Source organism: Pteropus alecto, unplaced genomic scaffold (genome assembly GCF_000325575.1).
Source record: "Pteropus alecto unplaced genomic scaffold, ASM32557v1 scaffold117, whole genome shotgun sequence".
Taxonomy (NCBI): Eukaryota; Metazoa; Chordata; class Mammalia; order Chiroptera; family Pteropodidae; genus Pteropus; species Pteropus alecto.
Genome location: NW_006440642.1, coordinates 2,414,450 through 2,435,786, shown reverse-complemented (window position 1 = coordinate 2,435,786; position 21,337 = coordinate 2,414,450). Strand labels below are relative to the sequence as shown.

The window sequence follows — 21,337 nt, the reverse complement described above, 5'->3', positions numbered from 1 at the left end:
TGTCCTGGCAGCAAAGGAGGCTGACTGGCTGGCTGAATCTACTGGAGGCAGATCTTCCAGTAGAGAATCTGGCATTACCTTGTGGGGTTTAGAAATGTTGTTTCATTAGTTCCTTCAAGAGAGGGTGACCAGGCTTTCGTGAATTGACTGATCCTTGCCAGAACCACCAGACTGACCCTGTGCCAACAGCTGTAACCTGGACATGCTCAAGTACTCTTCAAGACTTTTTGGAGTCCCATGAAGCTCCACCCTGCTCTTGGTGTTTGTTATCATAGTGTCTGCTGTGGCTCCAACCATTTTTCATACTGTGTTTCAACTCTTGCACTCAGATTATGTTTGCAGTGTTACAGCAAGTGCTTCCCAAGACATATCAGGACATATGCTCACCCGTCAGCAAATTGTTCCCCAAGTGCTGCCACTGTAGGCTGGATTACTTTGAGAAGCTCTGCTGATAGCCAGCCATTAGCTTTGTGCTAGATTTGGAGAGCAATTTCCCTTTGGCCTTTTGCCTTTCTGCAGAGAGGACAGCATCCAGTTTCCTGTGGCCAACTGTCTTATGTGTTAGCCCTCAGAAGGATGGACTGGCCTTGGAGACTCTAGAGTTCAGTTGGCCCTAGCTCTTAGACATGTCTTTTGGGAACGCATTTAACAGTTGGAAGTGACATGGTTTATTTTTTGTTTAGGCTGGCATCATAGAAGAGATGTTAGAGGACACTTTTGAAAGCATGGATGACCAGGAAGAAATGGAAGAAGCAGCAGAAATGGAAATTGACAAAATTCTATTTGAAATTACAGCAGGTATGACCGTGACATTCATTTTCTTTCTCCTCTCCTTTTATGGCTATTCTTCCTGCATTTACTAGATTAGCTAGTAGCTTTTAAACTATAATTCCCTTCTATGTTTTTAATTTTGTATTATACAAGTTATTTCTTGAAAAATAAGTACAGTATCTACAACCATCTTTTTTAAAACACAGAAATAAAGAATTTATTTAATTCTTAGAGTTTCCAAAATGGAAAGGTGAAATATTGAAATAATTGTTCTCGCAAACTGTGTTTGAGAGCTTAAACTGGTACAGACTTTTTGAAAGCAATTTGGCAGTAGCTATCAAAAGTCCTTGACCTATATATATATTTATACACACACACACACACACACACACACACATATCTTTATCCATTTGGCTGTTGATGGATACTTAGGTTGCTTTTATATCTTGGCTATTGTAAATAATGCTGTAGTGAACATAGAGTTGCATATATCTTTTCGAATTAGTGTTTTGGATAAATACCCAAGTAGAAATGCTGGGTCACATGATAGTTCTATTTTTAATTGTTGGAGGAACCTCCATACTGTTTTTCATAGTGGCTGCACTAATTTACACTCCCGCCAACAGTGCACAAGGGTTTCCTTTTTTTCATATCCTTGCCAACACTTGCTGTTTGTTGACTATTGATGATAGCTACTCTGATAGGTGTGAGGTGATATTGCATTGTGGTTTTAACTTGCATTTCCCTGATGATTAGTGATGTTGAGCATCTTTTCACCTGTCTGTTGGCTATCTCTCTGTCCTCTTTGGAGAAATATCTATTCAGGTCGTCTGCCCATTTTTTAATCAGATTGTTTGCCTTTTTGTATCCTTTTTGCTGTTAAGTTGTATGAATTTTTTTATATATGTTGGTTATTAACCCCTTATTAGGTGTATCATTTACATATATCTTCTCCCATTTGGTAAGTTATCTTTTTGATTTTTTACTAATTTCCTTTGCTGTGCAAAACTTTTAATTTGATGTAGTCTCATTTGTTTATTTTTTTCTTTGGTTTCTCTTGCCTAAGGAAATATATCCAAAAAAAAAAAAAATTGCTAAGATCCTATGTTTTCTTCTGGGAGTTTTATGGTTTCAGGTCTTATATTTAAATCTCTAATCCATTTTGAGCTTATTTTTGTATAGGATATAAGAAAGTACTCTAGTTTCACTTTTTTTTGCATGTATCTCCAATTTTCAAAACTCTATCAAAGAGATTGCCTATATCCCATTGTATATTCTTGCCTCCTTTGTCATAAATTAATTGACCATATAGTTGTGAGTTTATTTCTGTGCTCTCTGTTCTGTTCCATTGATGTATGTGTCTGTTTTTATGCCAGTACCATGCTGTTTTGATTACTGCAGGCTTGTGATATAGTTTGATATCTGGTAGTGTGATACTTTAAACTTTGTTCTTCTTTCTCAAGATTGTTGTGGCTTTTTGGGGTCTTTTTGGTTCCATATAAATTTTAGCATTTTTTGTTCTAGTTCTGTGGAAAATGCCGTTAGTTTTTGATAGGGATTGCTTTGAGTCTGTAGGTTGCTTTGAGTAGAATGGGCATTTTAACAATGTTAATTCTGCCTGTCTACGATCATGGTATATCTTTCCATTTATTTGTATCTTCTTCAGTTTCTTTCTTCGGTGTCTGACAGTTTTCCAAGTACAGATCTTTCACCTCCTTGCTTAAATTTATTCCCCCCCCCCCAAAAAAATAACACACACACACACGCACACACAGACGCATACATACACACACATATACATTTATACACATATACACACATACATACGCATATATATATTTTGATGCAATTGTAAATGGGATTGTTTTATTTCTTATAATTTGTTATTGGTGTATAAAAATGCAACCGAATTCTGAAAATTAATTTTGTATCCTGCTTCTTTACTGAATTAGTTTATTCTAATAGTTTTTTGATCAGTCATCTGCACATAATGAGAGTTTTACTTCTTTCTTTCCAATTTAGATGCCTTTTATTACTTTTTGTTGTCTTATTATTATGGCTAGGACTTCTAATACCATGTTGAATGGAAGTGCTAAAAGTGGATATCCTTGTTTTGTTTCTGATCATAAAGAAAAAGATTTAAGCTTTCTACCATTGAGTGTGATGTTAGCTATGGCCTTTATTATGTTGAGATATGTTTCCTCTGTCCCTACTATGTTGAGAATTTTTATCGTAAATGGATGTTGGGTTTTGTCAAATGCTTTTTCTGCATCTGTTGATCTAATCATGATTTTTATCCTTCATTTTGTTTATGTGATATATCAATTTTGATTGATTTCAGACGGTGATTCAACCTTGCATCTCAGGAAAAAATCCCACTTGATATTGATGTATGATATTTTTTATGTCTTGCCAAATTCAGTTTCCTATTTTTGTTGAGGATTTTTGCATCTTGTTCATCAGGGATTTGGCCTATAATTTCCTTTTTTTTTTTTTTTTTTTTGTAGTGTCTTTGGTTTTGGTATCAGGGTAATGCTGGGCTTGTAAAATGAGTTTGGGAACCTTTCCTCTTCTTCAATTTTTTGGAATAGTTTGAGAATTAAGAAATTTTAAAATACACCTTTGACATAGTCGGGTTCAGGACTTTTGTTTGTTGAGAGTTTTTTAATTACTTATTTGATTGCATTAGTAGTTATCAGCTTGTTCAGGTTTTGTTTCTTCTTGATTCAGTCTTAGAAGACTGTGTGTGTCTAGGAATTTACCTATTTCTTCCAGGTTGTCAAATTTGTTGGCGTACAATTGCTCTTAGTTTCTTATAATTCTTTGTATTTACGTGGTGTCAATTGTCACTTCTCTTTCATTTCTGATTTTATTTGTTTCCTTTCTTTTTTAACTGATGACTAAAGGTTTGTCAATTTTTTTTATATTTTCAAAGAGCTGTCTGTTTCATTGATCATTTTTACTGGTTTTTTTTTAGACTATTTCATTTATTTTCGCTGTTCTTTATTATTTCCTTCTACTCACTTTGAGCTTTGTTTGTTTTTCTCTTTCTAGTTCCTCTAAGTATAAAGGTAGATTGTTTATTGGAAATTTTTCTTGTTTCGTGAGGTAAGCCTATAATGCTATGAATTTCTCTTAGTACTGCTTTCACTGTGTTTCATATATTTAGGGTCATTGTATTTTCATTTTCATTTGTCTAAAGGTGTCTTTTGATGTTTTCCTTCATCTCATTGTTAATCCAATCATTGTTTAGTAGCATGTTGATTAGCCTCCATGTGTTTGTGTGTTTTTTATTTTTCTTGTAATTGATTTCTAGTTTCATACCATTGTGGTCAGAAAGATGCTTGATATGATTTCGATTCTCCTGAACTTACTGAGACTTGTTTTCGGTCCAGTGTGTGTTCTAGAAAATGTTTCATGTGCATTTGAAAACTGTATATTCTGCTTCTTTTGGGTGAAATGTTTTTAAAATATTTTATATAGTACATTTAATCTAATGTGTCAGTTAAGGCCACTGTTTCCTTAGTAATTTTCTGCCTGCATGATCAGTGGGATGTTAAATTTCCCTATTATAACTGTATTACTGTTGATCTCTTCTTTTTTGTCTGTCAGTTTTCGCCTTATATAAGTAGGTAGTTTTTGTTGGGTGCATAGATGTTTGCAAATTATAAATAACTTCTTGTTAGATTGATCCCTTTATCATTATGAAATGCCCTTCTTTGTCTCTTGTTTTGAAGTCTATTTTTTCTGATAAAGTATTGCAACGCCAGCTTTTTTTTCATTTCCGTTATCATGAAACTTTACTTTCAGTCTTTATGAGTCTGTTGATCTGAAGCGAGTATCTTACAGGCAGTGGATGTACGGGTCTGGTTTTTTTTTTTATCTATTCAGCCACCCTGTGTTTTTTTATTGGAACATTTAATCCATTTATGTTTAAAGTAATTATTGATAGGTATGTAGTTATTGCCATTTTATTGTTTTCTCATTGCTTATGTAGTTCTCTACTCCTTATTGTCTTGCTCTCTTCTCTTGTATGTTGATGACTTTATATAGTGTTATGCTTGGATTTCTGTTTATTTGTTGTATATCTCTTACAGATTTTTGGCTTTGGTTACCATGTGCTTCATAAATACCAAGCTATTGATATAGCAGGCTATTTTAAGTTGATGGTCACTTAAGTTCAAATACATTCTAAAATCGCTATTGTTTTACTCCCTCCACACTTTTGTTTTTGTCATTATTTTTTACTTCTTTTATATATGTGTTTGCGTGTAACCCTTAATTTATTATTGTAATTACACATGGTATTTCTACTTTCATTTTTTTATATTAGCTGTATTATTGGTTGACCAACATCTTTTGCCAAGTGTTTGCCTTTGTAAGTGATATTTTTTCTTTCCTATATTTTCATATTCATATTTTCGATCTTTTCTACTTAAAGAAGTCTTTTAACATTTCTTGTAATACTGGTTTAGTTATGATTAACTCCTTTAGCATTTCCTTGTCTGGAGAAACTCTTATCTCTTTTTCTATTCTAAATGATAGCCTTGCTGGATAAAGTAATCTTGGTGGTGGGTTTTTTCCTTTCATCACTTGGAATAGTTGATGCCATTTCTCTTCTGGCCTGCGATGTTTTGTTGAAAAATCAGCTGATTGTCTTATGGGAGCTCCCTCATACATAACAAACTGCTTTTCTCTTGCTACTTTTAGATTCTTTCTTTGTCTTTAACTTTTTGCATATTAATTGTGATGTGTCTTGGTGTGGCCTCTTTTGGTTCATCTTGTTTGGGACTCTTTGTGCTCCTTGGACTTGTATGTCTATTTCCTTTGGCAGGTTAGGGAAATTTTGCATCGTTATTTCTTCAAATGGGTTTTCAGTCTCTTTTCCCCTTCTTCTTCTTCTGGTATTCCTATAATGCAAATGGTGATACCTTTGACATCCCTTAAACTATTATTTTTAAAAATTCTTTTCGTTGTTGTTTTTTGCTGTTCTGATTGGTTGTTTTCCACTGCCTTATCTTCCAGTTCACTGATTTGATACTCCTTCATTTAATCTGCTGTAGATTCCCTCTAGTATATTCTTCATTTCAGTTATTATATTTTTCAGTTCTGATTTGTTCTTTATGTTTTATTTTTTCTCTCCATTGAAGTTCTCACTGCGTTCATCTATTCTTTTCGCAGGTTTACTGAGCATCCTTATAACCACTGTTCTGTACTCTGTATCTTATAGATTTCTTATCTACATTTTTTTAGTGGGTTTTTTTATTTTCTTTTTTGAGTTTTGTCCTAGTCTTTTGTTTGGGATGTGTTTTTTGTGTCCTCATTTTAGTTGGTTCCTCATGTTTGTTTCTATGTATTATGTAGATAACTACATAACTCCCGGCTGGAGTTATGTAGATGGTGTCCTTGGGGCCCAGTGTCACAATGTCCCCGTCATCTGAGACAGATGATCCAGTTGACCCTGTGTGGGTTGTGTGTGCCGTCCTATTGTAGTTAGGCATCAGTTGCTGCTGGCATGTCAGTGGTTAGAGTTTACCGCCAGGCTGACTTGCTTTGAGGGCTGGCCACAAATACAGCAGACCAGGTGTTGTGCAGGGACTGACCCCACAGAACTGAAGTCACTTTAACGGAGCTCTGTTGCCAGCCATGTCCGACCTTGTGGTATAGTGGTTGTGGAGCTGGTTGGGCAGGGCTCTGGTTTTGTCTGAAGCCGGTCACCAGGTTTGTTGGGTCTGGGGCCTCTTGGGAGGGGTTCTGGTGCAGGCCAACATCACCTAGCATTTAAGCTGGGCTTTGAGTCATTTGGGAAAAGCTATACTGCGAACTAAGGCTGGCCGATACTTGTTCCAGGCTTCGGACACCATGATGCAAACTGAGGCCAGCTGTCACTTGTGCTAGGCTTGCGGCACCTTAATTGGAGCTACTTTACAGGCCAAGACTGGCTGCTGCTTGTGGTAGGCTTGAGGTTGCTTGACAGGAGCTACAATGCACACTGAGGCCAGCCATCACATATATGGGATTTGCAGACCTTTGAGAAAGTCTGCAGCCCAAGCCTAGGGCTCCTCCCACTCATGTGAGGTTTGCAGATTTTCGGGAAAGTCTGCAACGTGCGCTGAGGCAGGCCGCTTTTGTGGAGGCTTGAGCCAGGCAAGCAACTTGGGTGGGGCGGAGTCTTGTAATTACCAGAACACGGTGAACGGTGTTCACCAGTTTAATGGAGAGCACAGATTTGGCACCTTCTAGGGCTTCTGTCCTTGGAGAGTATTGCCCTAACCCTTGCCCATCCAGCCCTCACCCTGAAATTATTCAGTTTAGTTCTCTTATATTCCTGATGCTTTTCAAGCTACTTCCCCTGCACTAGAGCTTTGAGCATATAAGTTTGTGAACAAGTAGTCAGTGCCTCACCATGTATCTTTCTCAGAAGCAGTCTCTGCTGGTTTTCACAGCCAGATATGGGGACTCCTCTTCCCAGCACTGGTGTCCCAGGCTGGGGAGTCTGGTGTGGGGCTGGGACCTTCATTCCTCAGAGGGGCCCTTTGCAGCCAATCTATTATTTGTTTTAATTTTGGGGAGAAAAACGACTAGTTACTCTGTACTCCAGAAAAACATGTTGTGAAGATTTAGAAACAGTTTAGTTAGATTTCAGATCTTCATGAATCTTGAAAATTAAATATTCAGTAGTGTTTAGGAATTTTAGATTAAGAGCTTCAGAACTAAAATTCCTAAAATCAAAATCCTTATGGTTGTTATTACTTTAGTAGTGTTACAAATTGATATTTGCACGTTTGTCATAGTGAGCAAAACACCATCAAAACAGCTCGTTTTATTGCCGCTTCCATTTCTTGTCAGACTGATCCAGGTATGAAAGGCAGGGAAGATGAGGTACCATTCCCTTAAACCAATATTTTGTTAATCTGTTTGCTGTTTCTTTTCAGGGGCCTTAGGCAAGGCACCTAGTAAAGTGACCGATGACCTTCCAGAGCCTGGACCTCCAGGAGCGATGGCCGCCTCAGAAGATGAGGAGGAGGAAGAGGAGGAGGAGGCCCTAGAGGCCATGCAGTCCCGGCTGGCTACACTCCGCAGCTAGAGGCTGCCCAGCTGGGCACTCATGCTCTTCTCATGGCCTGTCCACCAGGTGTGCACACACTCCTCTGAAGTGGCAGCCATTTTATATATCTTGCACTACACTTCTGTGATGCAACTTTGCATCCTGGAGAAAGTTCTCTGCTAATATCTCTTCACTCTCTGCAGAGGTTTTGGGATCTCAACAGGATTGTTATTGAGAAGTGATGTAATAAATGCATCATTTCCAGGAATATAAAACAGAAGTCTCTTTTTTGGAGGGAGGGCAAAGAATTTGGTCTTCTCATAAGATACTTATGAGAATAGAGTTTTTTCCTAAATGTTGAGGACTCTGTACATTTTTTTCTTTTCTTTTTTTTTTTTGCTGTAAAACACTATAAATGGATTTTAATAAATATCTGCTTTAACACTTGGTCTCATTTTAGATTGTCATGTGCATTGAATTTTCAAGATGTTTACTGTTCCAAATTCTTTCATATGTGGCCTTGGAAAGAGAGGAGATGCTAAAGCCAGGCGTATGAGACTTGGAAGTTCAGCAGAAAGGGCTTCTGCTCTGTGAATGCTGCTCCCCACCCTTCACAGACATGGTGTAGGAGCCACTTATGCTTTTCGTCATGTGTTTAACCAAAAGGATGGTTGGGGATTGCATCCCTTTGTCCGGGTGTGTGTGTGTGTGGGTGTGGGTGTGGGTGTGTCTCTGTGTGTGTCTGTGTGTGTGTGTGTGTCTTTCCTTCCCATTACAGGATTGCGCCCAGAGCAGAGCAGACAGTTGTGAGATTAGGATTCTTGATTGTCTGTCCCTGCTTTGAGCTGGTTATTTTGGAAACTTAGAATATAGGCCTACCCATCAGTGAGAGGAATGCTGTGGTCTGCATGATAAACCACTCTCACACATCTGAAACATTCCTATTACATTTGTAAATAATTCAACAGTAACAATTTATATGTGTATGTGTTTGACAGCTTTTTCTTTGACATTTGTGATCTAATTCAGTCTTCACAAATAAGGAAAACAGCTCACCTTGCAGAGCTGGGATTCAAACTAGATCCCTCTGGTCCAAGTCCTATGTATAATAAACCAGGCAGGGAAAAAAAAAAAACCCATCCACTCTTCCACTCTCTCACAGGTTATTTTTTGTAGATTCTGTAGAGCAGGGGTCCCAATTCCCAGGCCATGGACCAGTACCAGTCCATGGCCTGTTAGGAACCAGGCTGCACAGCAGGAGTTGAGTGGCAAGCAAGTGAATGAAGCTTCATCTGTATTTGCAGCCACTCCCCAGTCTAGCATCACCACCCCAGCTCCTCCTCATCATCAGGCATTAGATTCTCATAGGAACCCCAGTCCCTGGTGCCAAAAAGGTTGGAGACCACTAATATAGAGAAATCCTTATGCCTCAGATGTAGTTGCAATGAGATCCTTCTAGTCTCATCATGCTAAATGGAAATCTTGAATCCAGGGACCATCTTACGACAATTTTATCTTCAGGATATGCTTTGTTATTTTAAAGTAAACATTTTAGAGCAGTTTTATGTTTATAGCACAATTGACTGGAAAATGCAGAATTCACATATATCTCCTGCCACAACACATGCACCATTTTCCCTTATGTGTATCCACATCCCAAACCACAGAAGTACATTTGTTACCAGAATCATATAGTATGTAGCCTTTTCAAATTGGCTTTTTTCACTTCCTAATATGCATGTATGTTTCCTTCATGTCTTTTAATGGCTTGATAGCTCATTTCTTTTTATTGCTGAATAGTACTCCAGTGTGTGGATGTACCACACTCTCCATTCACCTACTGAAAGACATCTTGGTTACTTCCAGGTTTTGGCAATTAAGAATAAAGCTGTAAACGTCCATGTGTGGGTTTTTGTGTGGACGTATGTTTCAACTCAGGGTAAATACCAAGGTGTACAACTGCTGGATCATAAGTTAAGAATATGTTTAGTTTTGTTAAAAAACTGCTAAACTATCTTCCAAAGTACTATTTTGAATTACCAGCAGTAACGAATGAGAGTTCCTATTGCTCCACATTCTCGCCAGCATTTGGTGGTGGTAGTGTCTGGGATTTTGACCGTCCTAATAGGTGTGTAGTGATATCTTGTTTTTATTGGCAATTCCTGAATGACATAAGATATTGAACATTTTTTCACATGCTCTTTTGCCATCTGTATATCTTCTTTGGTGAGGTGTCTGGGTCTTTTACCCATTTTTTAATTGGATTGTTTCCTTATTATTAAGTTTTAAAAGTTGTTCGTCTACTTGGGATAGTAGTTCTTTATCAGACGTGTAAAGCCAGTATTTTCTCCTGATCTGTGGCTTGTTTGCTCATTCTCTTCACATTGTCTTTCACAAAGCAGTTTTTAACTTTTTTTTTTTTTTTTAATTATGGTGACATTGGTTCACGAAATCCAGTAAGTTCCATGTGTATAATTCAACAGTCATATATATATTTTGCATTGTGTGTTCACTGCCCACACAGTTAGAAGTTTTTCATTTTGATGAAATCCAGCTTATCAATTATTTCTTTCATGATCGTGCCTTTGGTGTTGGATCTTAAAAGTCATCACCATACCCAGGGTTACCTAAGATTTTCTCCTATGTTATTTTCTAGAAGTTTTATAGTTTTGTATTTTAGTCTAGGTCTGTAACGTGTTTTAATTCTCGTGAAGCATATAAGGTATGTATCTAGATTTTTATTCTGCATGTGGATATCCAGTTTTTCCAGCACCATTTATTGAAGACTGCTGCATTATATTATCCCTGCTCCTTTGTCAAAGATTAGTTTACTGTATTTATACGGGCCTATTTAAGGGCTCTCTAATCTCTTCTAATGAGGTATTTGCCTGTTCTTTTGCCAGTACACACTTTTTGGGGTAATTTTCCACGCTGCCTTGGTTAATGTAGTTTTATAATAAGTCTTAAAGTCTTCAGCTTTGTTTTTTTCCTTCAATATCGTGTTGGCTATTCTGGGTCTTTTACCTCTCTATATAAACATTAGAATTCATTTGTCAGTATCTACAAAATAACTTTCTGAGATTTTGATTGAGATTGGATTGAATCTATAAATCAAGTTGAGAAGAATTGACATGTTGACAAGATATATCAATTTTGTGATTGCATTTATCTGGCTCATTTGCAGAATGACATTGGAATTAAGAGATGTTCATAATCGCTGAGCATTTTGGTTCTTATGTGGATAATCAGAATTTATCCAGGTGGATGGATGGACAGAATAAATAATGACAACCACTGTTTGAGCCTTCCAAATAAAATGATCTAAATGTAGGGTTTGTTTTAATTGTTTAAAGAGATGCTGTTTTCTCCATTCCTGATTTCAAGCTAAGGAAAGAGCATTGCTGACTCATGATTATATTCCATTTCCCCTCATTACTCTGTTGGACAGCATTGGAAACAGAAGTGAGTCATAATCTCTTGGTGCTGGAAGGACCCACAGTCTGGGAAGGGAAATAATGGTGTAAACATCTGCAATAAAAGTTCTCTAAACTCAGGCCCTCAGTTTAGGTCCCTAGTAGTACAAGTTCCCACTCTTCCCACCTTAACTGCAGCCTGAATCTACTTGGCGCCATAAAAAAATTTTTTTTTCAAGGGTACTTGTAATAGCATTCCACACCAACTCAATTGTTTTGTTTTTAAACACAGCTTTTTAAAAATCACTGGCCAGCTTGTGGTGATCACCCAGCAGCAGTCCACTCTAGGTAAGCTCTGACCTCACTTTCCCTGTCCCTTCCCACTCTCCCCATGTCATCTATCAAAGATGCCTTCCTGAGTGCTTAACCAGTTGTACAGCTCGCCTGGCCCTCTGGTCTTGAATATTTCTAGGTGTGTTTTAGAACTACTGAGGAGCAGGGGTATGACATATTTGTTTCCAGGTAATACTAGTCATGCCTGCCTCTGCACCTCTCTTTGATACCCAACCCCGTAACTGTGGCTATGGGAACAAATGTAAATTATAAAGCTTTGAAGAACTGGGGCCATTTCTCTTGTCCTATCCTAGTGACAGATGTTCTTCAAATGTTAATATATATTACCAATAAGAAAGGCTCTTAAGTGAAATAAACTTAGGAAATGTTTGGTTAAAATAAACATAAAGCAGGTTTCTTTACAACTTTTTAGAGCTTTTCATATGCTTTTTCCAAATTTATTTGACCAAGACTTTTTTTGAGATGCCAGAATTATCACTCCTTAGCTACTGATCCATTTCAGAAATGCAAGTCTAAACTACAGTAGAGAAGGACTATTTTTTAAAGCTGAGAAAGTTCTACACATAATTACAGTTTTAAAAAATATTCATAGAGTAATGTCAGCAAAATGGTGGAGTCGACAGCTCCAAACACTCATTCCTCCAAAGCAGCAAAAAAGAGAATCAGAAACTGTCAGAACAAACTTTGTCAGAACTCTGGAAAATAAAAGGTTTACACCAAGTGATGTAATGCCGTATTGAGAAAAAAGCTTAAAAACTGAACGGCATTTGTACTTGCCCTTGCCCCTGCCCCTGCCCCACCCGTTTCTGAGCTTGGCAGCAGTCTTGAAAACAGCATCCCACATTATCAGAGTAGGACTGTGGCCCCTAGTTCCAGGGGAACAAAGCAGACCCTATTCACAAATTATCATGTTTGTCTGCCCTAACCTGTCTAGGGGCCATCCTGGACAACTAACACAAGGTGCTCATCTTCAGTTTGCCTGTCTTGGAACTTATTCAGGGTGGAAAAGTGTCAGGCATTGCTTGAAAATATGGTAAGGAAATTTTTTAAAATGTGCAACTACCTCAGTCAAAAGAGTACGGTTGAGACATAAAATAGACTGCTTAAAATCTAGGAGGAGAAGAAGCCAGGGAAGGAAAGGGTTCCTTGGGATGTTGGGGCATTCAAAAGCATGTGTGTGTACTGGGGAGTTTAGAAAACCACGTGCATGCCCAGGACAGGAAACATGCTCAGAAAAGACTTGAGAAGTCCCTAAATATGGTGACATGGCTGATCTATAGGCTCTGTGCAATCAGGAAGTGAAGGCTAAAGTAGAATAATAAATGGTCTGGCTAAGTATTAAAAGAGTGCCCAGCACAGACTATCCATAAAGACTAGGACAAGTCGTATTTTTTGGTTTGTTTTTTAAGGTCGTTTTCGCAAAACACTGGCTGAACACAACTAGGCCTTCAACAATTACGAACAGCAAACCCTGGGGAAGGGGGAGATTCTGACTTCCAGAATTCTGAAAAATTTGTCCAATTTTCAATAAGAAAAATCACAAAGCATAAAAAAAACCTGGAAATTGGTTTATTCAAAGGAAAAAAATGAAGTTTATAGAAATAATGCCTGGGGAAGCCCAGACATTGCACTTTCTAAGCAGAGACTTTAAACCAACTGTCTTAAATATGGTCAAGAGGTAAAGAAAACCAGGAAAACAATGTGAACAAAATGAATCAAAAGTTTTTTAAAAGCTACAAATGAACCGAGATGAAAAAAAAAAAAAATACACCGGAGGGTTTAAACAGATCTGAGTAAGCAGAAGAAAGAATCACTGAACTCTAAGGTAGAACAATTGAAACAATCCAGTCTGAGGAGCAGAAAGAAAAATGAAGAAAAGTGAACATAGCCTAAGGAACTTGTAGCAGGCCATCAAGCTTACCAATGTATGCACTGTGGGATTTCCAGAAGGGGACAAGAGAGAAAGGAACAAAACCAATATTTGAATAAACAATGGTGTTACTCTCCTGTATCTGAAAGATAGAAATTTACACACAAAAACAATAAATTCTAAGCAGGGTAAAAAACAAAGGGATCCACACTGAGACAAGTATAGTCAAATTGTTGAACAATTGAGACAAAGAATCTTGAAAGCAGTAGAAGAGAAGCAACTCTTCATGTACAAGAGGTCCTTAATAAGAACAGCTGATTTCTCATTAGAAACCATGGAAGCTAGGGGCAGTGTGATAACATTTAAGGTGCTGAAAGAAAATCTGTCAGTGAAGAATCGTATATCCAGCAAACCTATCCTTCAGGAATGAAGGTGAAATTAAGATATTCCCTGATTAACAAAAGCTAAAGGGATTCATTAGTACTAGACCTGCTCTACCAAAAAAAAAAAAAAAAATTCTAAAGGGAGTTCTTCAGGAAGAACTGGAAGGACACTAGGTAATAACTTAAAGCCATATGAGAAAAATAAGGAAAACGAGTAAAAGTAACTACGTTGGTAAAAATAAAAGCCAGTATTGTACCTTTGGCTTGTAACTCCTCTTTTTCCCCATATGAATTAAAGGCACATGCACATTATAAATCTATTTTGATGAGTACACAATGTATAGAAATGTAGGCTTTGACAATAACAATATAAAGAGGGAGAGGTTTAGGAGTAGAGTTTTTGTATACTATTGAAATGAGTTGGTATTAGAACTAGGTTATAAGTTTAAGATGTTAATTATAATCACTAAGGTAACTAAGAATATAAAAAATACACAGAAAAAATTAAAACGGTACAGTATAAAATTTTAAATATGAAAAAGGCAGTAATGAAGGAATTGAACAAAGGTCATATAAAGAAAATGAATGGCTAAACAGGAGAAGTAAGTTCTTCCCTATGAGTAATTAAATATAAATGGATTAAACTCTCCAATTAAAAAGCAGAGATTGGGAGTATGGGTAAAAAACAATCCAGCTTTATGCTCAATTTAGATGCAAAGACATAAGATTGAAAGTAACATGGGAAAAGATATTCCATGGAAATAGTAATCAAAAGAGAGCCAGAGTATCTATATTATTATCAGGCAAAATAGATTTTAAATCAAAAAAGATTACAGCAGACAAAGGAGTTTAAATATTGATTAAAGGGTCAATCCATCAAGAGAATATGCACCTAACAACAGAGCCGCACAACATATAAAGATTGTCAGAATTGAAGAGAGAAATGGAAAGTTGTACAATAATAGAACTTTCAATAATGAACAGAATAGCCTAGTATACAATTAAGAATGAAATAGAAGACCTGAACAACACTATATAGTCATTAGACCTAGCAGACACATATAGGATACTACACTTAACAAGAAGAGAATATACATTGTTCTACAGGATAAACTATATGTAAGACCGCAAAACAAGTCTCAAATTTTAAACGACTGAAATCATACTAATTTCCGCAAAGAAATGAAACTAAAAATCAGTAACCAAAGGGAACCGGAAAACTCACAAATATTGGAAATTTTAATACACAATCTTAAAGGGTCAAGGAAAATACCACAATGGAAATTTCAAAATATCTTGAATGAAAATGAAAAGACAACATGCCAAAATATAGGGATACAGAAAAGAAAAAAATAGTGCTCAGAGAAAGATTTATGGCTGTAAATGCCTACATTAAAAAAGAAAAAGGCCTCAAATCGGTAACCTAATTGTACACCTTAAGGAACTAAAGAAAGAAAAAAGCAAGCTAAATCCAAAGCTAGGATAAGGAGGAAAATTTAAAAAGTAGATTGAAAATAAAATTGGAAACAAAAAGAGAAAAACAACAAAACCAAAAGATGGTTTTATGAAAAGATCAGCAAAACTGATCTTTAGCTTGACGAAAGGGAGGAGGAGAGAGAGAAAAGAATAAACAAGACAAGGTTGCCTGCTTTCACTTATCACTTACTTCTATTCATCATGGAACTGGGAGTTCTAGCCAGAACAATTAGGCGAGGTAAAGAAATTAAAGGCACCCAGATTGAAAAGGAAGATGTCAAATTATCCCTGCTCACAGATGACATGATCTTCTTATATGTAAAAACTCTAAAGATTACATGCACACAATTGTTGAAGTTGATAAACAAATGAGCAATGTTTCAGGATACAAAATTATGAAAAAATCAATTGAAATAATCAGTTGCACTTCTATAACAATGAATGATCCAGAAAATGTAAGACAATTCCACTTTCAATAGCATCAAACAGAATAAAACATTTAGGAGTAAATTTAATCAAGGAGACACAAGACTTGAACACTGAAAAATAGAAAACATTTTTCAAAGAAATTAGAGGAGACACTAGTAGGTAATCATTCTGCTATATACATATATATGTATGTATGTATATATACATATATGTATGTATGTATCAAATCAACTCATTGTACATCTTAAACATACACAATGTTATATGTTATTTATATCTCAATAAAGCTGGAAGAGGGAAGAAGTCACCAATAACTGGAAAGATATCTCATGTTCATGGATCGCAAGACTTAATATTGGTAAGATGACAACAGTACTCAGAGTAATATATATAGTTTCAGTGTAATCTATATCAAAATCCAGATGGCTTTTTTTTCAGAAGTAGAAAAACATATCCAAAATTCATGTGAAATTTAAAGGGACCCTGAATATCCAAAACAATCTTGAAAAAGAACAAAGAGGATTCTGTTCCTGATTTCAAAACTTACTACTACAAAACTATAGGAATTAAAACATTATAAAAAGTAGATTGAAATATGAATATCTATCTATCTATCTATCTATCTATCATCTATCTACACACACACACACACACACACACACACACGAATGGAATAGATTGAGAGCCTAGAAGTAAACCCTCACATCTATGGGTCAATTGTTTTCTGACTAAGGTGCCAAGATCGTTCAGTGGGGGAAAGAACAATCTCTTCAACAAATAGTGCTGAAAAAATGGGTATCCATATTTAAAGGAATAAAATTTGACCCTTACATTACACCACATACAAAATTAATTCGAAATGGATCGAACCTAATTTTAAGGGTTAAACTATAAAACTCATAGAAGAAAACATAAGAGAAAATGTCATGACCTTGGATTTAGCAATGGTTTCTTAAATACAATACTTAAAGCACAGTCAAAAAAAGTAGACAAATTAGGCCACTAAAATTAAGGATTTAAGAAATTTTTTTGGTCAAAGTACACTATCAACAGAATGAAAAAGACAACCCACAGAATGGAAGAAACTATTTGATAATGGTTTACTACCCAGAATATATATAAAGAATTCATAACCCAACAAAAAAGACAACAGTAAAAAAATGTGCCAAGGACTTGAATAGACATTAAAGATATTTAGATGGCCAATATGCACATGGAAAGATGCTCAAAATCATTAGGGAAAAGCAAATCAAACCATAATAACTCTTCACACCTACTAGAATAGCTATATTTTTTAAAAATGGAAAATAACACACATTGGCAATGACATGGAGAAACTGGAACCATCATGCATTACTGGTGGAAATGTGAAATGATACTGCCACGGTGGAAAATACTTTGGTGGTACATCAAAACGTTTAATATACAATTATCATGTGACCAGAAATTCTGCTCCCAGGTACATTCCCAAAGGGATTGAGAATAGGGATTTGAACAGCTATTTGTACATCAGCGTTCATAGCAGCACTATTCACAATAGCCAAAGATGGAAACAACCCAAGTTGGCACTTCAGTTGTTTAATGTCTTGGTCATCACGAATAATTAATGCAATTTCCATAAAAAATCCCAATGGCATTTTTTAAAGAAATAGAACAAGAATCATCAGATTTGTATGGAATCACAAAAAATTCTGAATAGCCAAAGCAATCCTCAGAAAAAAAAGAACAAGGCCAGAGGTATCACACTGCCTGACTTCAAATTAAACTACAAAGTGACGACAATCAAAACTTCATAATATTGGCAGAAAACAGACACAGACCAATGGAACAGAATTGAAAGCCGAGAAATAAACCCACATATATATGGGCAAATAATTTTCAACAAAGGAGCCAAAAATATACTAAGAAGGAAAAAAAAAAAAAGCCTCTTCAATAAATGATGCTGGAAAAATTGAAAAGCCCCATGCAAAAGAATAAAACTAGACTGCTATTTGTCACCATATACCGTAATTAACTCAAAATGGATCAAAGACTTAAATATAAGGCATGTAACAGTAAATTGCATAGAAGAAAACAAAGGTACTAAACTTACGGACTTTGGATTTAGAGAGGATTTTATAAATTTGACCTCAAAGGCAAGGGAAGTAAAAGCAAAAATAAATGAATGGAACTATATCAAACTAAAAAGCAAAAGAAACCATCAACAAAACAAAGAGGCAACCAACTCATTCTGAGAAGACATTTGCAAACATGCCTCCGATAAGGAGCTAATTTCCAAAATATATAAAGAATTCATACAACTCAACGACAAAACAACAACAACAATCCAATTAAAAAATGGGCGTAAAACCTAAACAGACACGTCTCCCAAGAAGACATGTGGCCAACAGACATATGAAAAGGTTCTCAACTTCACTAGCTATTAGAGAACTGCAAGTCAAAACCATAATGAGATACCGCCTCACACCTGTTAGAATGGCTGTCATCAACAGGACAGGTAATGTGTTCCAGAGATTGTGGGGAAAAAGGAACCCTCATACACTGGTGGTGAATGTAAATTGGTACAGCATCTATGGAAAACAGTATGGAGGTTTTTCAAAAAATTAAGATCACTATATGACCTAACAATCCCTCTTCTGCGTATCTATCCTCAAAATTTGAAAACATTTATCTGTAAAGATATATGCACTCCAATGTTCATTGAAGCCTTTTTAAAATATACATTTAAAACTATAAATTCCCCCTCTAAGTACTGTTGTAACTGAATCCATTTTTAAAGTCTTATATTTTTATTATTTTGTTCCAAATATCTAATTTCCCTTCTTATTTCTTCTTTAATGGGTTACTTAGAAGCATGTTACTTAATTTCTCAACATTCAGGGATTTCGTAGTTATGTTATTTTTAGTTGAATTCCATGGTCATCATAGAATATACTTTATATGATTTCAAGTTCAATTTACATAATCCTTTGAAATTTACTGACAGTTGCTTTTTGGTTTACTTAGGGGACTCAAGCATCCCAGGAGTTTGCATCAGCAGGGGGCCTGGAACCAATCCCCCTTGGATACAGAGGGACAAGTCTACTTTTACTTTTAACCTGTAGTCAAACTCTTTTATAAACAGCATATAAGTTGTCTTTTATTTAATCCAATAGTGCTTGCTTCGGCAGCACATATACTAAAATTATTTAATCCAATCTTTATATGGCAATTGGAGTGGAAAAGTCCAATTTGTTCCTTCTTTCCTACCTTTTAAATCAATTTTTTTAAAATGTCATTTTCTCATTCACCTCTAAAGGCTTTTCCTAATTGCAATTATTTATTTTGGTAAAATATACATAAAACCAACCATTTTTAAGGATGCAATTCAGTGGTAGTACATTTACAATGTTGTGCAACCATCACAATCATCTCTACTTTTTCATCATCCCAAACATAAACTCTATACCCATTAAACAATAATTTTCATTCCCCCTTCCTCCCAGCTGTGGTAGCCATCGTTCTACTTTCTATCTCCATAGAATTTACCTATTCTAAGAATTAGTGTAATCGTACAATATTTGTTCCTTTGTGTCTGGCTTATTTCACTTAACATGTTTTCAAGATTAATCTATGTTGTAGCATGTCAGAATGTTCTTCCTTTTTAAGGCTGAAAAATATTCCGTTGTATGTATATGCCACATTTTGTTTTTCCATTCATCTGTTGGACATTTGGGTTTCTACCTTTTGGCTCTTGTGAATAATGCTGCTGTAAACACTGGTGTACAGCATCTGTTTGAATTCTTGCTTTCAATTCTTTTGAGTCTATACCTAGGAGAGGAACTGCTGGGTTGTATGTTCTTTTTGAGGAACTTTACCTAGACTAAAAATATTTTCATACCACTTTAATTTTATCTGAGAGTTTACAATTTCCCTTGTAAACCATTTTTTTTCCCTTGAATGACGTAGATTAATTTTCTTCTCTAAGCACATCCTTTAAAGTTCCTTCAGCAAAGGCCAGAAAATAAATTCTGGTTTTTATATAAAAATGTCTGTAAAGAACAGGGAACAGAGTTTTGCTGTGTCTAGATTTTTGATTTCAAGACCTGAAAATGAGGAATGGCATCTACTTTCTTCTGAAATCTGCTGTTACTGTTTGTCTGTCACTTTTTTGAAGGTCATGTTCCCCACCTGTCCCCCGGCTGCTTTTAAGGACCTATTTGTTTGGGGATATTCTTTATATTACTATATAACACATAGGTGTGGGTTTTCTCTTGCTTTAATTGGGCTTCTTTAATCTGATAATGTGTCATCAGTACTGGAAAATGTTGTCTCAATATCACCCCCACTATAATCTTAGCTGTCACTGATTACCAAACTTATGTATTTGTCTTGCTTGTAAGTTAACATCTCTTTATAGTTTCTCGTTATTCAATGTCGCATTGTATACTTTTACCCACCTTCCAGTTTGTACGAGAACTTTTTTCTGTTGAATTCATCTAAATTTCTAATTTTAACCTTCATAACTCACTGTAAATTCTATTTATTATTGCCTTTCAAAATCCGATTTCTGGCAATCTCATTCTTTCATATTTCCTACACTCATTTCTTTAAACGTATTAACATTTCAGAATATAAAATAAGTATTGGATCATTCTAGAATCTGCACTTTGCAGGTTTAATATGATAGATCTGAAGGTTCTTTTGACTCTTGCTCATGGTGGCTATTTTTATATCTGTTGCTACAATTTTGGTTATGAATAATAGTCCCTGGCATTATCCGTGGGACTCCCTTGAGGCCTAACTTGAAGGTAGTTTCCTCTAAAGAGGATACAAATTTTCCTATTCTCCTGGCTTAGGGAGATTGCTAAGCAGCAGTGCCAATTCTAGATGCAAACCTGCATAAAGGAGCTTCAGAACCACCACTGAATTGTATGCTTATAAAAGGAAGACTTACTACTGATTTAGGTAGGTATATCTACTTATTCTTTTCAGAGAATTTTGTTTATATTTTTGAAAGTTCATCCATTAAAGGTTTCAGCATGAAGGGGGCTGGCATTAGGTAGGGATAGTTAAGCTCCTACTCTGAGCCCAGAGGTAAAAATCCAGGCTTTAAGCCTTGTCTACACTACTTGATTTCAATTTAACTCCTTTTACTTAAGAGAATCAGTGAGCTATAAAAAGGCAGCTTCATGAATTTTCTTCCATCACAGAGATGAGTATTTTAGGTATCAGTGTTCTAAAACTATTCTAATAATTTCATTTTTTCTTTATAAATTCTTACATTATAAAAGGCCAGATGAGAAAGAAAGTATTTCAGTCACCTTTTTGGAACCATTTAACCAGTCACGATTTTGTTGTTGTTGTTAATTCCCACTTCTGTATCCTCTTTAGAGGAAACTACCTTCAAGTGTGACAGATTTTCCAGCTGACTGGGTGGAAACTTACTTCCATGTTAGCACTGTAATAATTAATCACTCAGAAATCACTACTATAGCATCTAATTTCTTTGCTTTTAAGATGAGTCCCTGAGCAATCTCTTACACCTGTAACATTTGATGAAAAGTGTGTGGAATCCATAAGCAGAGGATAATGCCAATAAACTGAGTCAAAA

The 21,337-nt window shown here is 35.9% G+C and overlaps 1 protein-coding gene across 2 annotated transcripts in view; it reads left to right on the top strand.

Annotated features, from left to right (window-relative positions):
- Positions 1-8,278, top strand: part of LOC102882656 (charged multivesicular body protein 3) — a 98,846-nt gene extending 90,568 nt beyond the window's left edge. The window contains exons 6-7 of one of the 2 annotated variants that reach the window (XM_006917718.3): positions 684-798; positions 7,707-8,278. In XM_006917718.3, the coding sequence (XP_006917780.1) occupies positions 684-798; positions 7,707-7,858 (267 nt within the window). In that variant the 3' untranslated portion in view covers positions 7,859-8,278. The remainder of the gene's footprint in view (positions 1-683; positions 799-7,706) is intronic. The other variant, XM_006917716.3, reaches the window with a different exon arrangement.
- The last annotated feature ends 13,059 nt before the right edge of the window (positions 8,279-21,337 follow it).